Source organism: Eleutherodactylus coqui, chromosome 1 (assembly GCF_035609145.1).
Source record: "Eleutherodactylus coqui strain aEleCoq1 chromosome 1, aEleCoq1.hap1, whole genome shotgun sequence".
NCBI classification, from domain to species: domain Eukaryota; kingdom Metazoa; phylum Chordata; class Amphibia; order Anura; family Eleutherodactylidae; genus Eleutherodactylus; species Eleutherodactylus coqui.
In genome coordinates this window covers 139,113,364-139,128,683 of record NC_089837.1, presented here as the reverse complement: position 1 = coordinate 139,128,683, position 15,320 = coordinate 139,113,364, and the positions used below count along the sequence as shown (strand labels likewise).

The 15,320-nt window shown below is 42.9% G+C and overlaps 1 protein-coding gene across 1 annotated transcript in view; it reads left to right on the top strand.

The window, feature by feature from the left end:
• Positions 1-15,320, top strand: part of PLD1 (phospholipase D1) — a 124,469-nt gene that overhangs the window by 83,843 nt on the left and 25,306 nt on the right. Inside the window, exons 20-23 of the mRNA XM_066601094.1 lie at positions 4,836-4,924; positions 6,591-6,704; positions 7,911-7,960; positions 13,541-13,675. Coding sequence (XP_066457191.1) covers positions 4,836-4,924; positions 6,591-6,704; positions 7,911-7,960; positions 13,541-13,675 — 388 coding nt within the window. The remainder of the gene's footprint in view (positions 1-4,835; positions 4,925-6,590; positions 6,705-7,910; positions 7,961-13,540; positions 13,676-15,320) is intronic.

Sequence of the window (15,320 nt, the reverse complement as noted above, 5' to 3'; positions counted from 1 at the left end):
TTTAAGAAAAAAAAACATTTTGTGAACACAATAAATGTGAATTAAAATTACCTACAGCATCCCACCCAACCCTGGTTTACTTATTAGAGGCAACCAATAGTAGTTTTAGGCTGCCTGCACACGGACGATTCCGGATACCGCATGTGGGAGCCTACAGCGAAATCCGTCTCTGACCCCGGCCGGCCACCTACATCTACCTTCTCTTTCTGTATTGCAGATGACTGCGGACACTCGCTGTTGGTCATTCGCAGTACAGATTTTTTTTAATATTTGTTTTTCCCACATTGTCGCTAGGCAATGACACAGGTATCCGCCATGTCAATTGTGGATGGGCTGCGGGTCGGACAGCTTCCATTGACTTCAAATGGACCTACATCTACCTTCTCTTTCTGTATTGCAGATGACTGCGGACACTCGCTGTCGGTCATTCGCAGTACAGATTTTTTTTTTTTTATATATTTGTTTTTCCCACACTGTCGCTAGGCAATGACACAGGTATCCGCTATGTCAGTTGTGGATGGGCTGCGGGTCGGACAGCTTCCATTGGCTTCAAAAATAGAACATGCTGTGATTTTTAAATCCGCTTGCGTAAATCGAAATCGCTGTCTGCTCATGTGAGCGGACATGGGAATGTTCTGTTTCTTTCCATGGGTGCGGAATACTGCGGATTTCCCACGCAGGTGACTATCGCTGATTCCACCGTTTAAATCTGGCCGTGTGACACCAGCCTTAGGAGTTAAATGAGAGGTCCAAGTTTTATTAAGGCACAATAGAGGAGTTTAACAATATAAGTGTTTACTCGTTATCCTGACAAGAGTAAATTCTAGCCATGTGCTGTTACAGTTAAGAAGATGTCCTCAGTTTGTAAAGGCCCAAATATTGATCGAGGGCTTCCTAAGTATTCAAACTTCTCAGAGTAATCAAACTTCATTGAGTTTAATATTTGTGTATCGAAGGCCCAATGCCCACGGGTGGATCAGATTCCCCATGCTGCAACACATGCGCAGCGGAGTTTTTTTTAACTCTTGCTTTCCCGAGGAAAGCGTGGCCCATCCGCAATTGAATTGCAGATGGGTCGCGGATTGGACAGCTTCCATAGACTTCAGTAGAAGCCATCCATACTGGATCCGCAGTGAAATGCAGCATGCTGCGGTTTGTTTTCCAGACCAAAAGGTCAGCAAATCAAATCTGCATGCTTTATTTCATGCTCGGATTCCGCAAATCAAACCCTTAGGCATTGGGTCCAAGGCCTCTTGTCCACGGGTGATATTTCACGATAACTATGGAATGCGCGGCCCGATGTACACGAGCGGAAAATCGCAGCATTTTTTTAAATGCAGCATCCTCTAAGTAGGGTGTTTTCTTACTTTTCTGCTGTTTTTCCATAGGCTTATCTACAGGGAAAATGTGTGTGTGTGTATTCAAGTTTCTAGTCTAGACTTTTAGGCTAGACTATCCATCCAATATGGTGCAAAGTATGGGGAGAGTTGAATTACTACATGCTTTTATTTACTGCTTAGGCCGGTGGCACACCGCCATATTTCAACCACGTGTCACAGCCTGACCTGAGCTCTGAGCATCATTCTGTGGAAGTCCGGGGCACACGTCTGTATTGCAGAGACACATACGGTGGTGTCACCAAGCTTGGCTCAGCTTCATGCAGGCAAGAAAAATCAATCAAGATTTCTGCATTGCGAGGCGCACAAATATGAACCCCATTCTTGTGAAGGGGGTCATACACATGAACAACTTTTTGTTTGTTTTCTTTCTTCCTGTGACATGGGAAACAAATTGCGGCATGTCCTATTTTTGTGCGTGCTCTCACATCGCTGTGCACATTGTTTTCAAGTGGCAGAGGATCCCTTCTTCCCTGAATTGATGCAAGGTGGTTTTGGCATAAAACCGCCTTGCATCCGTGGAGCGATCACATGTTGGTGAGCACAATATTGCGTTTGCCCATATGAAGTTAGCTTTAGGGTGCATGCACACTGGCAGTTTTGAATTGCAGAATCGGGAGCGGATTCCGCAGCAAATACTACCAATAGCATCCTATGCAAAAGTGATTCTTCATGCACACGAGCGAAAACCAACTGCAGTTTTTGCTCGCTGACAAAAATTGACAGCATGCTTCATTTTTGTGTGGATTCCGCGTGGACAGCATTCATTGAAGTCAGTGGAAGCTGCCCGATCCGCGGCCCTTCCACAATTGACATTGCGGAAAGGTCACAGATTCAGTGTCCTCGTTAAAGCAGGAGTTAAAAAAAAATCTGTACTGAGCATGTCTGACGGCAAGCCATGTGGACCAACCACAGTAAACCTGAAGATTCAAGAAATCGGATACGCGCGGACGCCACTGCAGCCAGAGCTGGATACCACATGCGGAATCCAGCTAAGCTGTGTGCATGCGGCCTTACTGAAAGAAAATAACTTGAATGTCTTGCCCAAACTGGAAATTAACAGCTACCTGTGGAGAGAACTTGCTAGGTTATGAAGTCCTGTGATTAAAGCAGCATGGGCACTAAGTAAAGTAAGCAGTGTCTGCAGTGCGAAGGAGGCATAAAGTGAAATATGAGCTAACAGGCTTGTAGAAACACAGATCGGTGACCCAGCTGTGTACAGTACCTACTATAGCAACAATTTGCTGCTGAGGGAAACAGAGTTCTACAACAAGAAAGAGACGTCTACAACGCAAATTGCAGAGCTTTAACACCTTAGTGACTTGGTGTCCTTTATTTCTGCATTTTACAACCACCCCACCACCACCACCATTGATGGAGCCGTATGAGCATGTGAAGAGTTGCATCTTTTTTTTTTTTTTTTACTTTTATAGTGCCGTTTAATGTATCAGATTTTTTTAAAGTTTATTTTCAATATAATATGAGTGGACTGAGATGGAGAAAAAAATACAATTTTATTTTTTCGGGGGGTGGGGGTCGGGTAGATTTAACTTTTAAAGAGAGTCTGTCAGCTTGATCATGCTGTCCAAACTGCAGGCATCGTCTTATGGAGCAGAAAGAGTGGAGTAGAGCGCTATAAAGTTTTATGGGGAAGGATTCAGTATAACTTGTGTTATATATCTTTATATCTCTGCAGTTTCTTGGCTGAACAGTCCAGTGGGCGGTCCTATCAGTGACTGACAACTATCTGTATATAACTGTACATACAAGTGTAGCTGTCAGTCATTAATAGGACCGCCCATTGCGTATTTTTTCTCTTTTTTTATGGTGTTTACGATACGGAATAAATGCAATATTTTAATCAGGGTTTTACGGACAGTGATGCCATTTAAAGCTGGGAAAAGGTAGAGGTTGGAGTTTTGAATATTTTTTTTTGCACTATTTAAACATATCTTTTTTTTTTTTTTAATCACATTTTATTTATGTATTTAGCCCCACTAGGGGCCTTAAACTTTTCAATCATTTGATAGCTTGTACAAAAACATGTGACTATTTAACCCAGCCAGAAGAAGGCTGAATTTCATGGCAGTTGTAGAAGCCATCGCTAGACCCCAAGCTGCCAAGACAGAAGGCTGATGGGGGACTGGAAGGCTCCTTCCTCCAGCTGACTGCTTAGATGGCATGGTCAGCACGGTCTGCGGCATCCAAATAGTTAAACAGCTTTGACAGCACTAGATCTAAGAGCACTGCAAAGTTTTCAGTTTTTTTTTTACTGCATTATTATTTTTTTGTTTCAGGTAGTTTAACAATAATTTCCAGATAGCCAAGAATACTCGTCTCTCCAACATAACGTGTTTCCCCCAAAATAAGACCATCTCTTATAGTAATTTTTGCCCCAAAAGAAGTGCTTATTTTCAGGGGATGTCTTATTACACATAGCAGGCTTGGTCCAGGTCTTTCACGCTCCTTCCGGAGCTCCGACGGGCTTCTGGCAGTCCTTGGCCACCCACAGATTACTTCCTGGTTACGGGGTTCATAAATCCCACCTCTGATTGGTTCTGCTCAGCGAGTCAATGCAGCGTTCTATGAACCTATGCAATGGGTGTGATTGGTTCATCAAGTGCTGCGTCGATTGGCTGAGCAGCACTTGAAAAACCAATCACCGCCATCACTTTGTGGAGGCGACATTTATGAATTGGCTAAGCCCTGGCATTGATTGGACAATTCATAAATCCTGCCTCCACAACGCGATGGCTGTGATTGGCTGAGCAGCAGTCGAAGAACCAATCAATGCAGTGCTCAATGAACCAATTACAGCCATTGCATTGGTTCATGGAGTGCTACACTGATTGGCTGAGCAGCGATCAACGATCGAGAACCAATCAGAGCGATCGCTTCCTGAAGGCGGGATTCATGAAGCTTCTGTGGCGACCAAGGACTGCAAGAAGCGCATCAGAGCTCCGGATAGCAGTGGGAGGGACCTCGGCCATACCCGCTGGGTAATGTATTCCTTTTTTTTTTATTTTTAATGTAATGCAGCTAGGGCTTATTTTGGGGGCAGGGCTTATATTTCAAGAATCCTGGAAAATTCCGCTTTAAATCAGGGTAGGGTTTATGTTCAGGGAAAGGGGGTAGTTCTTTATTGGAAAGACCAGATAACAGGATGCAAATATTAGTTGTAGAATAACTGGGTATTGTGTCTGTTACTATTACTATGCGTGATTTAAATGTGAAGTTTCAGCGTGGCGTATACTTACTATCCAAGTAAAAGATTGTTTTTGTGTTATGACTTTTCTCAAAATAGCGGTCTCTGTAGTTCCCCAGATAGAATAGGAGTTTGTGTCATAGGCATGATATATGAAAGGAATGGGACATGAGTAATAATGTCACAATAAATCTGTGCATTCACTATAAAACAGAATTTTCTATCCATTTCAGAATCAGTTCTTTATTAGCTGTGCTGACTCTAAAGTCGTCTTTAACAAGATTGGAGATGCCATTGCACAGAGGATCATTAAAGCGCACAGGTAACCATGACACTGTACTATACAGTAATCCTGTAATAATGGCTCATACAAGCAGTAACTTCTTAAGCAATAATGGTGAAACAAAGGCCTTTGTACCAATTGTGTTATGGCTCTAGTACAGTGTGCCTGACCCTACCACATTTCTGATTGCTTTTTTTTGTATCTCATCACCATATCATTTAGTACCATACTAAAGGCCCTTTAACACGCAACAATTATCGCTCAAAATTCGTTGCCGAAAGTGAGCGATAATCGTTTTGTGTAAACACAGGCAGTCGTGCACTATTCGTTCAATTATCGTTTTAGCACTGGTTTTTAGCTGGCATAAAAACCATTGTTTGAGCGCTCAACACAATCCATTTGAATGGAATTTTGAGCGACCAACGATGGGTTTTGTTTGCCTTGCAAACATAACGAGTACATGGCTTACTCATAATGTACTCTGCCAGGAGAAGAAGATGGACTCTTGACAGACAGATAACCATCGCATAAGCTCACACCTAGCTGCGCCAACAACTCGTGTAAGAAATACAGATGACTAAAAGCCATTATCTGTATGTGGAATTTTATTAAAAAACATCAGCAGTTCCTTAAGTCATGTGGTTGTTTAAGGCTGGATTCACACGGGCGACAATCACATGATTTTCTCGTGATGCGATAGTCCTACAAATCGCATGTATGTGAACCCTATGGGTTCCTTCACATTAGCAATGCTTTGTAGGCTGCTACATTGCGGAAAAATCCCAGCAAGAGGGCGCTACAAGTCGCGTAACTTTGTAGCGACACAATCGCCCTGAGAAAACGCAGCGATATCGCACAGAACACAGATGTGATATAACTGCAATTTTCTCGCGGTGATATCGCTGTCACCTGTGTGAAAGAGGCCTAAGGCCCTTTTACATGCTATGATTATCGCTTAAACTCCAGACAGCTTGGCATTTAGGTGCCTAATCAACATTTATCTGTTCTTGAATGGGCTCTTCGGTATGTGATTGTTAAATAGGATCGATCAGCATTCTAGATATGTTTGTAGCGGTGGTTTTATTCCTAAAGCTCCATTAATTCCATATGTAATGTTGGGGCTAAATAATTCTATCCTTACTAATTGCGGAGGATCTTTCCTTGGGCTTTGTTCACATTGCCACTATTTTTTCATTCTTCTGTTCCATGACAAAACAGAAGTATGAGAGGAGGAAAAAGGCATGCCAGATACACCAAATGATGGAATTCAGCAGTATCTGATGGAACCCGTTAACTATAATAGGTTCCATATGGTTTTCATTTTTTTTTCTGTCATTTACCAAAACCATCATGGGATGAAAAAACGAAGTGTGAACAAAACTTTAGACCACTTGGGGACCCCCCTACTCAAATTTTCAGCTTCTTTTGAGTCATCCTTGGAGTTGTGGTGACCGCTGGAAGTCCTAGTGGTCATCTTTCATCACCAAGAGGATGGCTGCTGTAGGGTACAGGGTGGTGATGAACTCAATCTTTGATTCTGCCCTTGTATCGAAGGAAAAATAAACCTCTAATAAGTAAATGATAGTCCAACTGAGACCCTCTATATATGTTCACAATATTCTTCTTCAAGGGCTACAAAAGACGAGCATGCTGTGTAAGTAGATAGTCATGGGAAGCTAATATTGTGGCATGTTCTTTTACAAAGGGAAAACAAAAGATACCGCGTGTTTGTGATCACTCCTCTGCTCCCCGGGTTTGAAGGAGACATTTCAACAGGAGGGGGAAATGCATTGCAGGCAGTCATGCACTTCAACTACAGGTAACTTCCACTTGTAATATCATTCTGCATCTGTGTCGTCGGTTGTGCTCCAGCTGTTAGCGTAGTAATGATGTACAAGAGGCCAGCATTGGTGCATTATACATTTCTGAGAAATATCATTTGTAGATTTAGGGGAATTGACAAATACATTGCTGACACAGTCCTTTCTTACTAAAATTGTTGCTGTCTTAGTTTTCTTCTTCTACAACTACTTTCTTAGGCTCTGTTCACATCTGTGTCACAGGCTTCATTCAGACCCTTCAGTGCAGACAAAGTAGTGCAGCATGCTGGTTTATTTTGTCTGTATAGTTGACAGAGGGCATGACTAAAGACAGGCAGTTAAAGGGGTATTCCGATTATGCAAAGTTGCTGTCAAATGATTATCAGAAGTTGGTTAAAGTTTGCCTTGTGATTCTGCTTTGGATTTTGTGTGTCTGTAGCTCTCTAAACCATTGCCTTCTCCTGGAACTTCAGAAGTGTTTATTCCCAGGTTGCCCTGGATACGACCTTGAGGCAGTCCATTCAGTAAGAATGACCAGGGATGGCTTTTTTCCCCCTCCATGTCTCAAGACTGTATTGCTGACCAATAGCAGGGCAGCACTTAGTGGGACATGCACAGGAAGGAAGTACAGTGCAGGGAATTGTGGTAAATGTAGTTTCAAGCTGCATGCCAGCAGAGATACAGCGGCCGTCTTGGAAAACAGTGATGTACGGAGACATCAGAAATAGAGGACTGGGTAAGAAGATAATGGCTGTGCGATTAATACTCATAACCAGCTGTGCCCAAACACCTTTCGTATCTGGAATTTTTTTAAATTTGCTTCACAGCCAGAATACCCCTTTAAGTGGTAAAATATTCTTTCTTTTACAACTACCGTAACACTGACTTGTATGGTTTAGTGCCCTCTTGTGGTCATGTCATGTAGCATTGTTCATTGACCATTCTGTAAAAAGTGCTGCACAAGCTGCATGAAATCTCTTGGAAAATATACACATGAAATAATAGAGAAGATGTAGAAGCGCTCTTCTGCATTCAACCAGCTTGCTTTTATATTCCAGCTACTCCCATGCTTCTACTAAGCAAATTTGCTAGATAGAAAATTTGCTAGATTTTAAAGAGTTTGCTACTGTTCCATTGTATTTTGTGACCAGTCTTATGATTTTAAAGTTTTCATATTTTTGTTTCTTCCTTTTAAAAATGTATAGAACCATTTGCAGAGGAGAACATTCAATCATTGAACAGTTGAGAGCAGAAGGTAAGTCTGAGGTTTTTCAATTTACAGGACTGAGATTATCAATTCAGCATGGTTGACTTTTTTTAGTATGACAGTGTTCAGGAATATCACAAACTGTCATCATAGGACTGCAGATAAAGGGAGCCAATCGCTATGAAAATGCAGTCTAATCTACAGCATGTTATAGAGTAGGAGGAGCTGAGCGGATTTATATATAGGTTTGTAGGGAAGGATTCAGTATAACTTGTAACTTATTGATTGAAATCCCACTCTTCCAATGCTTAAGAGTCCAGTAGGCATTGCCAATCAGTGACTGACAGCTTTCTCTGTATTCACGCATGGAAGGCTATCAATCACTGATGGGACCGCCCACTGGACTCCTAAACTTAGATTGATCAAGAATTGCAATCAGAAAGTTACAAGTTATACTAAATCTTTCCCCACAAACCTATATATCAATCTGCTCAGCCACCTCTGCTATATAACATGTAATATACTGATGGCAGATGAGACGCCATGTTCAATATGACCGTTTTTTTTATTTTTTTATTTATTTTTTCCCCTATTTAATCTGTTAATTATTATTGGGGTCCAGGTGCTAAAACTCTCCCCAATAGTTTTTCGGTAATTACCAGCCCTCCAGTGAATCACAATGTTGGCCAGATACAGTCTGCAGATTTCTGCAATCCTGTAGAAAACTTTCCAAATAGATACAGAAAAAGCCAATCGTAGAACAGACAGACCACAATGCTTCTTGTTCATCCTTGTGATCAGAAGAGGGTCTTGGAACCTGGACCCAATGAATGTGATTTCAGATGTTTTTTTTTAAATGACCGATACCCCTAGGGCTATGTTCATTATTCTGTGTGGGTTTAGATATATAAATTTCCCACCTGAACTGTAAGGACTGTGCAGACCCTCCACAGCTAATGTCCCATTTACATAAAATAGAATCCACACAGAATAATGACCACACTTCAATTTTTGCAATTCACACAGGCTGATTGTTACTACCGAAATACTGGGGATTACCGCCATTGAATTAACAATATGACTAACCCACATGTAGATCTGATGGCACATCGGAAGCACAATTTTGAATTTCAGGTTCAAATTTTAGACACAGATCATTTTGAAAAATACTGGCCTGATATGTAAAAGGCAAATTAGCCACATTTGAACATAACATTACTTTGTAAATTGTCAGCAAAGAAGTCGGAAGTGTTCATCTGCTAATCAGTAAATGACCAGTTATCAGTGGGTCACCAAATGTCCTTCCATATACTGTTAATGTATGCACTAGTAATTATTAAGAAATTATAGTACTAGTGTTTTTGGTGGCGCAATGCACCACACAGCTCTTTTACATGCACGTCACACACAGCTCTGCTACATTGCTTTTGCATATGAGCTGCATGTGTTTTACAAACTTCAGCTGGTGGCTGGGGTGACATCATAGCTTGTCGCTCTGTCATGTAAGCCGCATTAGCTTCACGGTGACGTTGATCCCTCTGTGGTGACATGTTTGTACGACGGCGACAGTTAGTTTCAACACTGGACAACGGTTGACCATTAGATGAAGGCTGGATTGGTGTTGGTGGCATTGGCACTTGAGATGACATGATATCACATTCAAGAGATGTAGGGAAAATGGTGAAGATCTATGCTTCACTGTTGTTGGTCAGAGTGTAAGCTCTCGCCTACGACCTGAAGGTTGCAAGTTCGATCCCCGCATGCGTCAGGTAGCCGGCTCAAGGTTGACTCAGCCTTCCATCCTTCCGAGGTCGGTAAAATGAGAACCCAACTTGGTGGTGGGTAACTTTCATTACCTGAAAGCGCTGCGGAATAAGTTGGCGCTATACAAATACCAAGATTTATTTAATATGCACCGCCAGCTATGTATGTGGACATTTGTGAGGTGTCATTTATTGGAGTCTCCACAAAGGTGTCCAGCTGTCTGACAACCCGGTACAAACTGGCAGACTAAGTACTGCTGTATTTATAGCAACTGAGGCCACAAGGGTTTGTGGGGGATGTAGTCTGCCCATAATACCTCATTCAATGCAGGAGCATAAAGGACCTGTGGTGATGTCAATGTCATGTGATCAGGGGGTCGAGCTAAGAGCCGGTAACTGACATCACAGGTGCTATAAGGCTCTGCATGTAACTCGATCGTGTCACACACACACAAATTTGACGGACAAGTTGTCAGTAGTTTAATTGTCTGTGTATTTATATATTCACATGGATGGATGGATGTAATAATATACACGCACTTTGTAAAAAAAAAAAAATTAGCACCTAGAAGACGTTGTTGTTTTACTATAAAACTCGACTTGCAGTTACATCTCAGACAGGTATTCAGATAATTAGAGTTGTGGCATGATTAGATGAACAGTCTTGCCTTCTAAGCCACTAGAAGTGGTTTTACTCTTGGCCTATAAAAAGGCTCTCAGAGGCTCCTTGTGTGTAGTGGACCTCTTTTTCCGCTTGTGTAGAGCTTGTTGACCGCTAGACGCCTCTACGACGCAATAACAGATATTCCTCCCAATAATCTGAGTTTGAGAGGGGCGCATTATTGGAATGTAAGAGCTGGATGGTCGTACTCACAAATTGCCCGCCACCTGAGCCGTTCTGACCAGACCGTTAGGAGGTGTTGGGACCAGTGGATGATGTGACGGCATGTAAACAAGACGACTGGGCCCAGAATATCCTGCACACACACCACTGGAGAGGATCGTCTGATAGTCTAACAAACTCGAGCAGTTCCAACTGTTTCATTGTCTGCCACCCAGAGACAGGTCAGACCATTGTTACAGGCTCGTATGTCTGTCGGAACCACTTCTAGGCACTTGGCTGAAGGACATTTAGTCTTGCGGCAGCCATTACATGTACGGCCTTTGATACCCACTTACTGTCACCACTGTTTGCTGTGGTGTTGTGAATGATGAAACTGCACTGCTATGGAGCAGAACCGGGTTGTCTTCAGCGATGAATCCAGGTTTAGTTTGGGCACGGACAACGACAGTATTTGCATCTGGAGGCTTTAGGGGTGAGTGCCTCTATCCTGCCTTTGCAGTGAAACTGCACACTGCCCCCTGCTGGTTTGACAGTCTGAGAGTCACTGCATACCACAGACACCCCTAGTAGGTACACAAGGGACAATGACAGCTCAGCGATATGTTCAGGACATTCTGCAGCCACATGTGTTCCTCTCATGGCAGGGATTCCACGAGGTATTTTCCAGCAGGATAATGCTCGGCCGCACACACAAGGGGGTCACAGGAATGTCTCCACAACGTTGGCACTCCTGTGCATGCCTGGTCGCCAGATTTATCGCCAATTGAACATGTACGGGACCATCTGGGACACTAACTCAAACAGCCTACGAGTTTACACAATCTAGAGGCTCAATTATAGCAAATATGGACCGATATGCCATATGGAACCTATATGCCTCCATTCTTGCCTGTATCACATCTTACATCCAAGCTAGGGTACTAGAGCCTCCATGCCCCCACCCCATATCACATCTTGTATCCAAGCTAGCGGTGGTGCAATAGGGTACTAGAGCCTCCATGCCCCCTGTATCACATCTTACATCCAAGCTAGGGTGCTAGAGCCTCCATCACCCCACCCCCCACCCCCGTATCACATCTTGTATCCAAGCTAGAGGCAGTACAACAGGGTACTAGAGCTTCCATGCCTGCCTGTATCACATCTTGTATCCAAGCTAGAGGTGGTACAACAGGGTACCAGAGCCTCTTTTCAAGTGTTCAGTTTTCCCGCAATACGTTATCCTTTTACTCCGATGTAGTAATCACTTATCAACATTACAATCACAGATAGAAAGTTTCATTGCATTTAAATAACGCCTTTTATGTGTTTTTTTTTTTTTGTGTGTATAATTACACGCGCACACGTGTGTATAATATATGAACATATTTATATATGCATATATGTTTATGTAATCTATAATATGGTGTGTGTATACACCTGTCTATTTAAAAAAAATCTAAGGACTGTCTGCTAATACAGTAAGATCCCCCCTTATCCAGAGCAGATTTCCTGTGGCAGATCTTCATATATTATGCATGCTAGCTAGAGATGAGCGAGCATGCTCGTTCGAGTATTAGGGTGCTCGAGATGCTCGTTATTAAACGAGCACTGACCATTGAATTCAATGGAGCCGGCAATACAGCCGGCTCCATAGAAAGCAATGGGCTGCCGGAGATCGCGGGATGAATTGTCGGGAAGGGCTTAAATATATAAGCCCTTCCCTGCAATTCATCCAGAAATGTGTAAAAATAAAAAAATTATAAATAAATAAATTTTATATACATATACATATACATATACATATACATATACATACTCACCTTGTCCCGGCAGACGGAGTTCAGCGCGGCCGGCCTGCAGTGGGTGTGAAGGGGGTGTGAGTCAGACCTGCCCCTGATTGGCTCAGCGCTGCTCTCAGGCAGCTCTCACTCACACCCAGCCGGCCGCGCTGAACTCAGTCTGCCGGGACTAGGTGAGTATATATTTTTTTATTTTTACACATTTCTGGATGAATTGCAGGGAAGGGCTTATATATTTAAGCCCTTCCCGACAATTCATCCCGCGATCGCCGGCAGCCCATTGCTTTCTATGGAGCCGGCTGTATTGCCGGCTCCATTGAATTCAATGGGCTAACATTGTTCTTCTCTGCCACAGCTGTTACAGCTGTGGCTGAGCAGAACGATCTTTATGCTGACAGTGGGGGGGGAGGGGGGTCTCACTCTTGCCACTATTTTGGCTTAATAGTGGGACCTGGGAACTTGAGATGCAGCCCAACATGTAGCCCCTCGCCTGCCCTATCCGTTTCTGTGTCATTCCCATCACTTTCTTGAATTTCCCAGATTTTCACACATGAAAACCTTAGCGAGCATCGGCGATATACAAAAATGCTCGGGTTGCCCATTGACTTCAATGGGGTTCATTACCCGAAACGAACTCTCGAGGATCACTGAAAATTTGCCTCGAGTAACGAGCACTCGAGCATTTTGGTGCTTGCTCATCTCGAATGCTAGCCATCTGAGTACACTGCTTCCCTAGAAGACCATTTTTGGGTGGTCATGGTGGAGGTTTCATGGCTTCCGACCGAAGCCTTCTCCTGGCTGGATTAGACGCGCTTGCGCAGTCTGCTTCTTCTGTCCCGCTGAAGGGGCCCCTCCGGCGTGCTCGTGCCGCACAGGTCAAGCGCATCTAATCCAGGCAGAAGAAGGCTTCGGTCGGCGCCATGGAGACAGGGACGCCAACACCGGAGGGGGTAAGTGTATAACTTCTGTATGGCTCATATTTAATGCACGATGTATATTACAAAGTGCATTAATATGGCCATACAGAAGTGCTGAACCCCACTTGCTTTCGCAGGACAACCCCTTTAAGTAGTTCTATCCTCCAATAAGGTGCAGTTGTGCAATATTTATTAAGCAGTGGATTGTTACTCTTGTGTCTGCCTGCAGGGGAAGCACTTGTCCTTTGTTTGTGCTAAGATGGCTCAGAACTGTTCTATTCTGTCAAGGAAGGAAATGTGTAACCAAGAAATGTTCTTCTTTTCAGTTGGGGATCAGTGGCTGAACTATATATCCTTCTGCGGTCTTCGAACACATGCAGAACTGGAAGGAAACCTTGTTACTGAACTGATATATGTTCACAGCAAACTGTTTATAGCGGATGACAACACGGTCATTATCGGTAAGAGTGCACCGATCTTTATCAAAACACTTTTTATGTAACTTGCTGTATATATGATAGTTTAAGAGATATTTCTGCAGCTGTCACAGTAACCTGCTTCCATAGATAAATCGTTAGTACTATAGCATGCGGTCTAATGCAGGATCTGTAGTGTGGGGTTCATTACTACCTATTGGAACAGCTAAACCTAAAAGGCTTGTCCACTGGCTTTACATCTTTAAGACTATTTTCCCCTGTAAGTTGTGGTATCCAGAGGGTTAAATGCTGAACAAGAGGAACTCTGAAGTACGTGTCTTGGCGGCCATGTCTCCTAACTTACTTTTTCCCTTATAAAGTGTGGAAATGCTGTTAAAAAAATAACACTGTCCTCTTTTGCTTTCCCCACTGCTCTGGTTCCTCTGGTCTCTGCTACCTCCTGGCAGCCATTCATATGCCGGTTAAGCATGTGACTGCTACTGATTCCTGGCCTCTGCTGCTTAGATTGCATGTGATGCTACTACCTGGAATGGAGCAGAGAGTTGACAAATTGTCACCACCCTCTGTGACATCACTTCCTGCACCCTCTGTGACATCACTTGGCTAAAGCTGCACCGTCTGAATGTAACCAGAAATGTAAACCGTTAACCTTGAAGGAAAACTCTGCTTCTGAACAGAGTGCCCTCACCCAGGAACTTCAGAAAATATTGGATACATTTCAGTTGGAGTGAATCAACTGAAGGATGAATTTTGACTGCATTTCCCCTTAAACTTAAAGGGGTTGCACAGGGTTTTCTCGCAATGCAGTGCCACACCTGCCCATGGGTTGTGTCTGGTATTACAACTCTGAGCTGCAGTATCACACACAGCCTGTGGATAGCTGTTGTACTCCTGGAGTGTTTCTTTTGTTTTTTGTTTTTTTGCTAAAGAATGCTGCTGTTTGTTTTTGTGGGGTTTTTTGGGGTTTTTTTTGCCTGCTGCAACCCTACTTAATTTTTCAAATTATCGCTCTTTTTCATCCCTTTTCAGGAGCTATAATTTTATTTTTCTTACAACTCGTCCTGCAAAAAAGCCCTCAGCCATGTTGAGTTTCTTAAGTGTATTTAATGTACCATATAATGTATTAAAAAAACTTTTTAAAAAAATTCAGTGGGGTGAAATAGAAAAAAACATCATTTTTTTTCTTTTATAAAACTTTTAGTGAACTTAGGCCTCATTCACATGGCGTGGTTTTAGCGCAAAATATGTACGTGAAAAAAAAATATGCCTAATAGAACTAATGGTTTCCCATAGGAACGTTCAGATGAAGGAATTTTAGACGCGCAAAAAACGCGCACCTAACAAAGATAGCAGACATGCGTGGCTACAATCCTCGCATCTAAGGTCCTTCCTGTGTGAAAAGATAGGACCCGACCTATCTTTGGTGCATGATGCGCAGAAGTTTCCATAGACTCCAGTGGGAGCTGCATAACGCACAGCTCCCGATTGTGTGAACGGGAAATTTCCCCACTAACTAAGCTTGGGACGTGATAGCTGGAAATCGCCCGTTCACATAATTTTTGGTGCAGTTTGCTGCGTGTTTTTTTTTTTTTTTCTTTTTTTCTCCATGTGCCTATTCTGCGTAAAAATGTCTGTGTGAACAAGCTCTTTTTTTTTTTTCCTTTTTTAA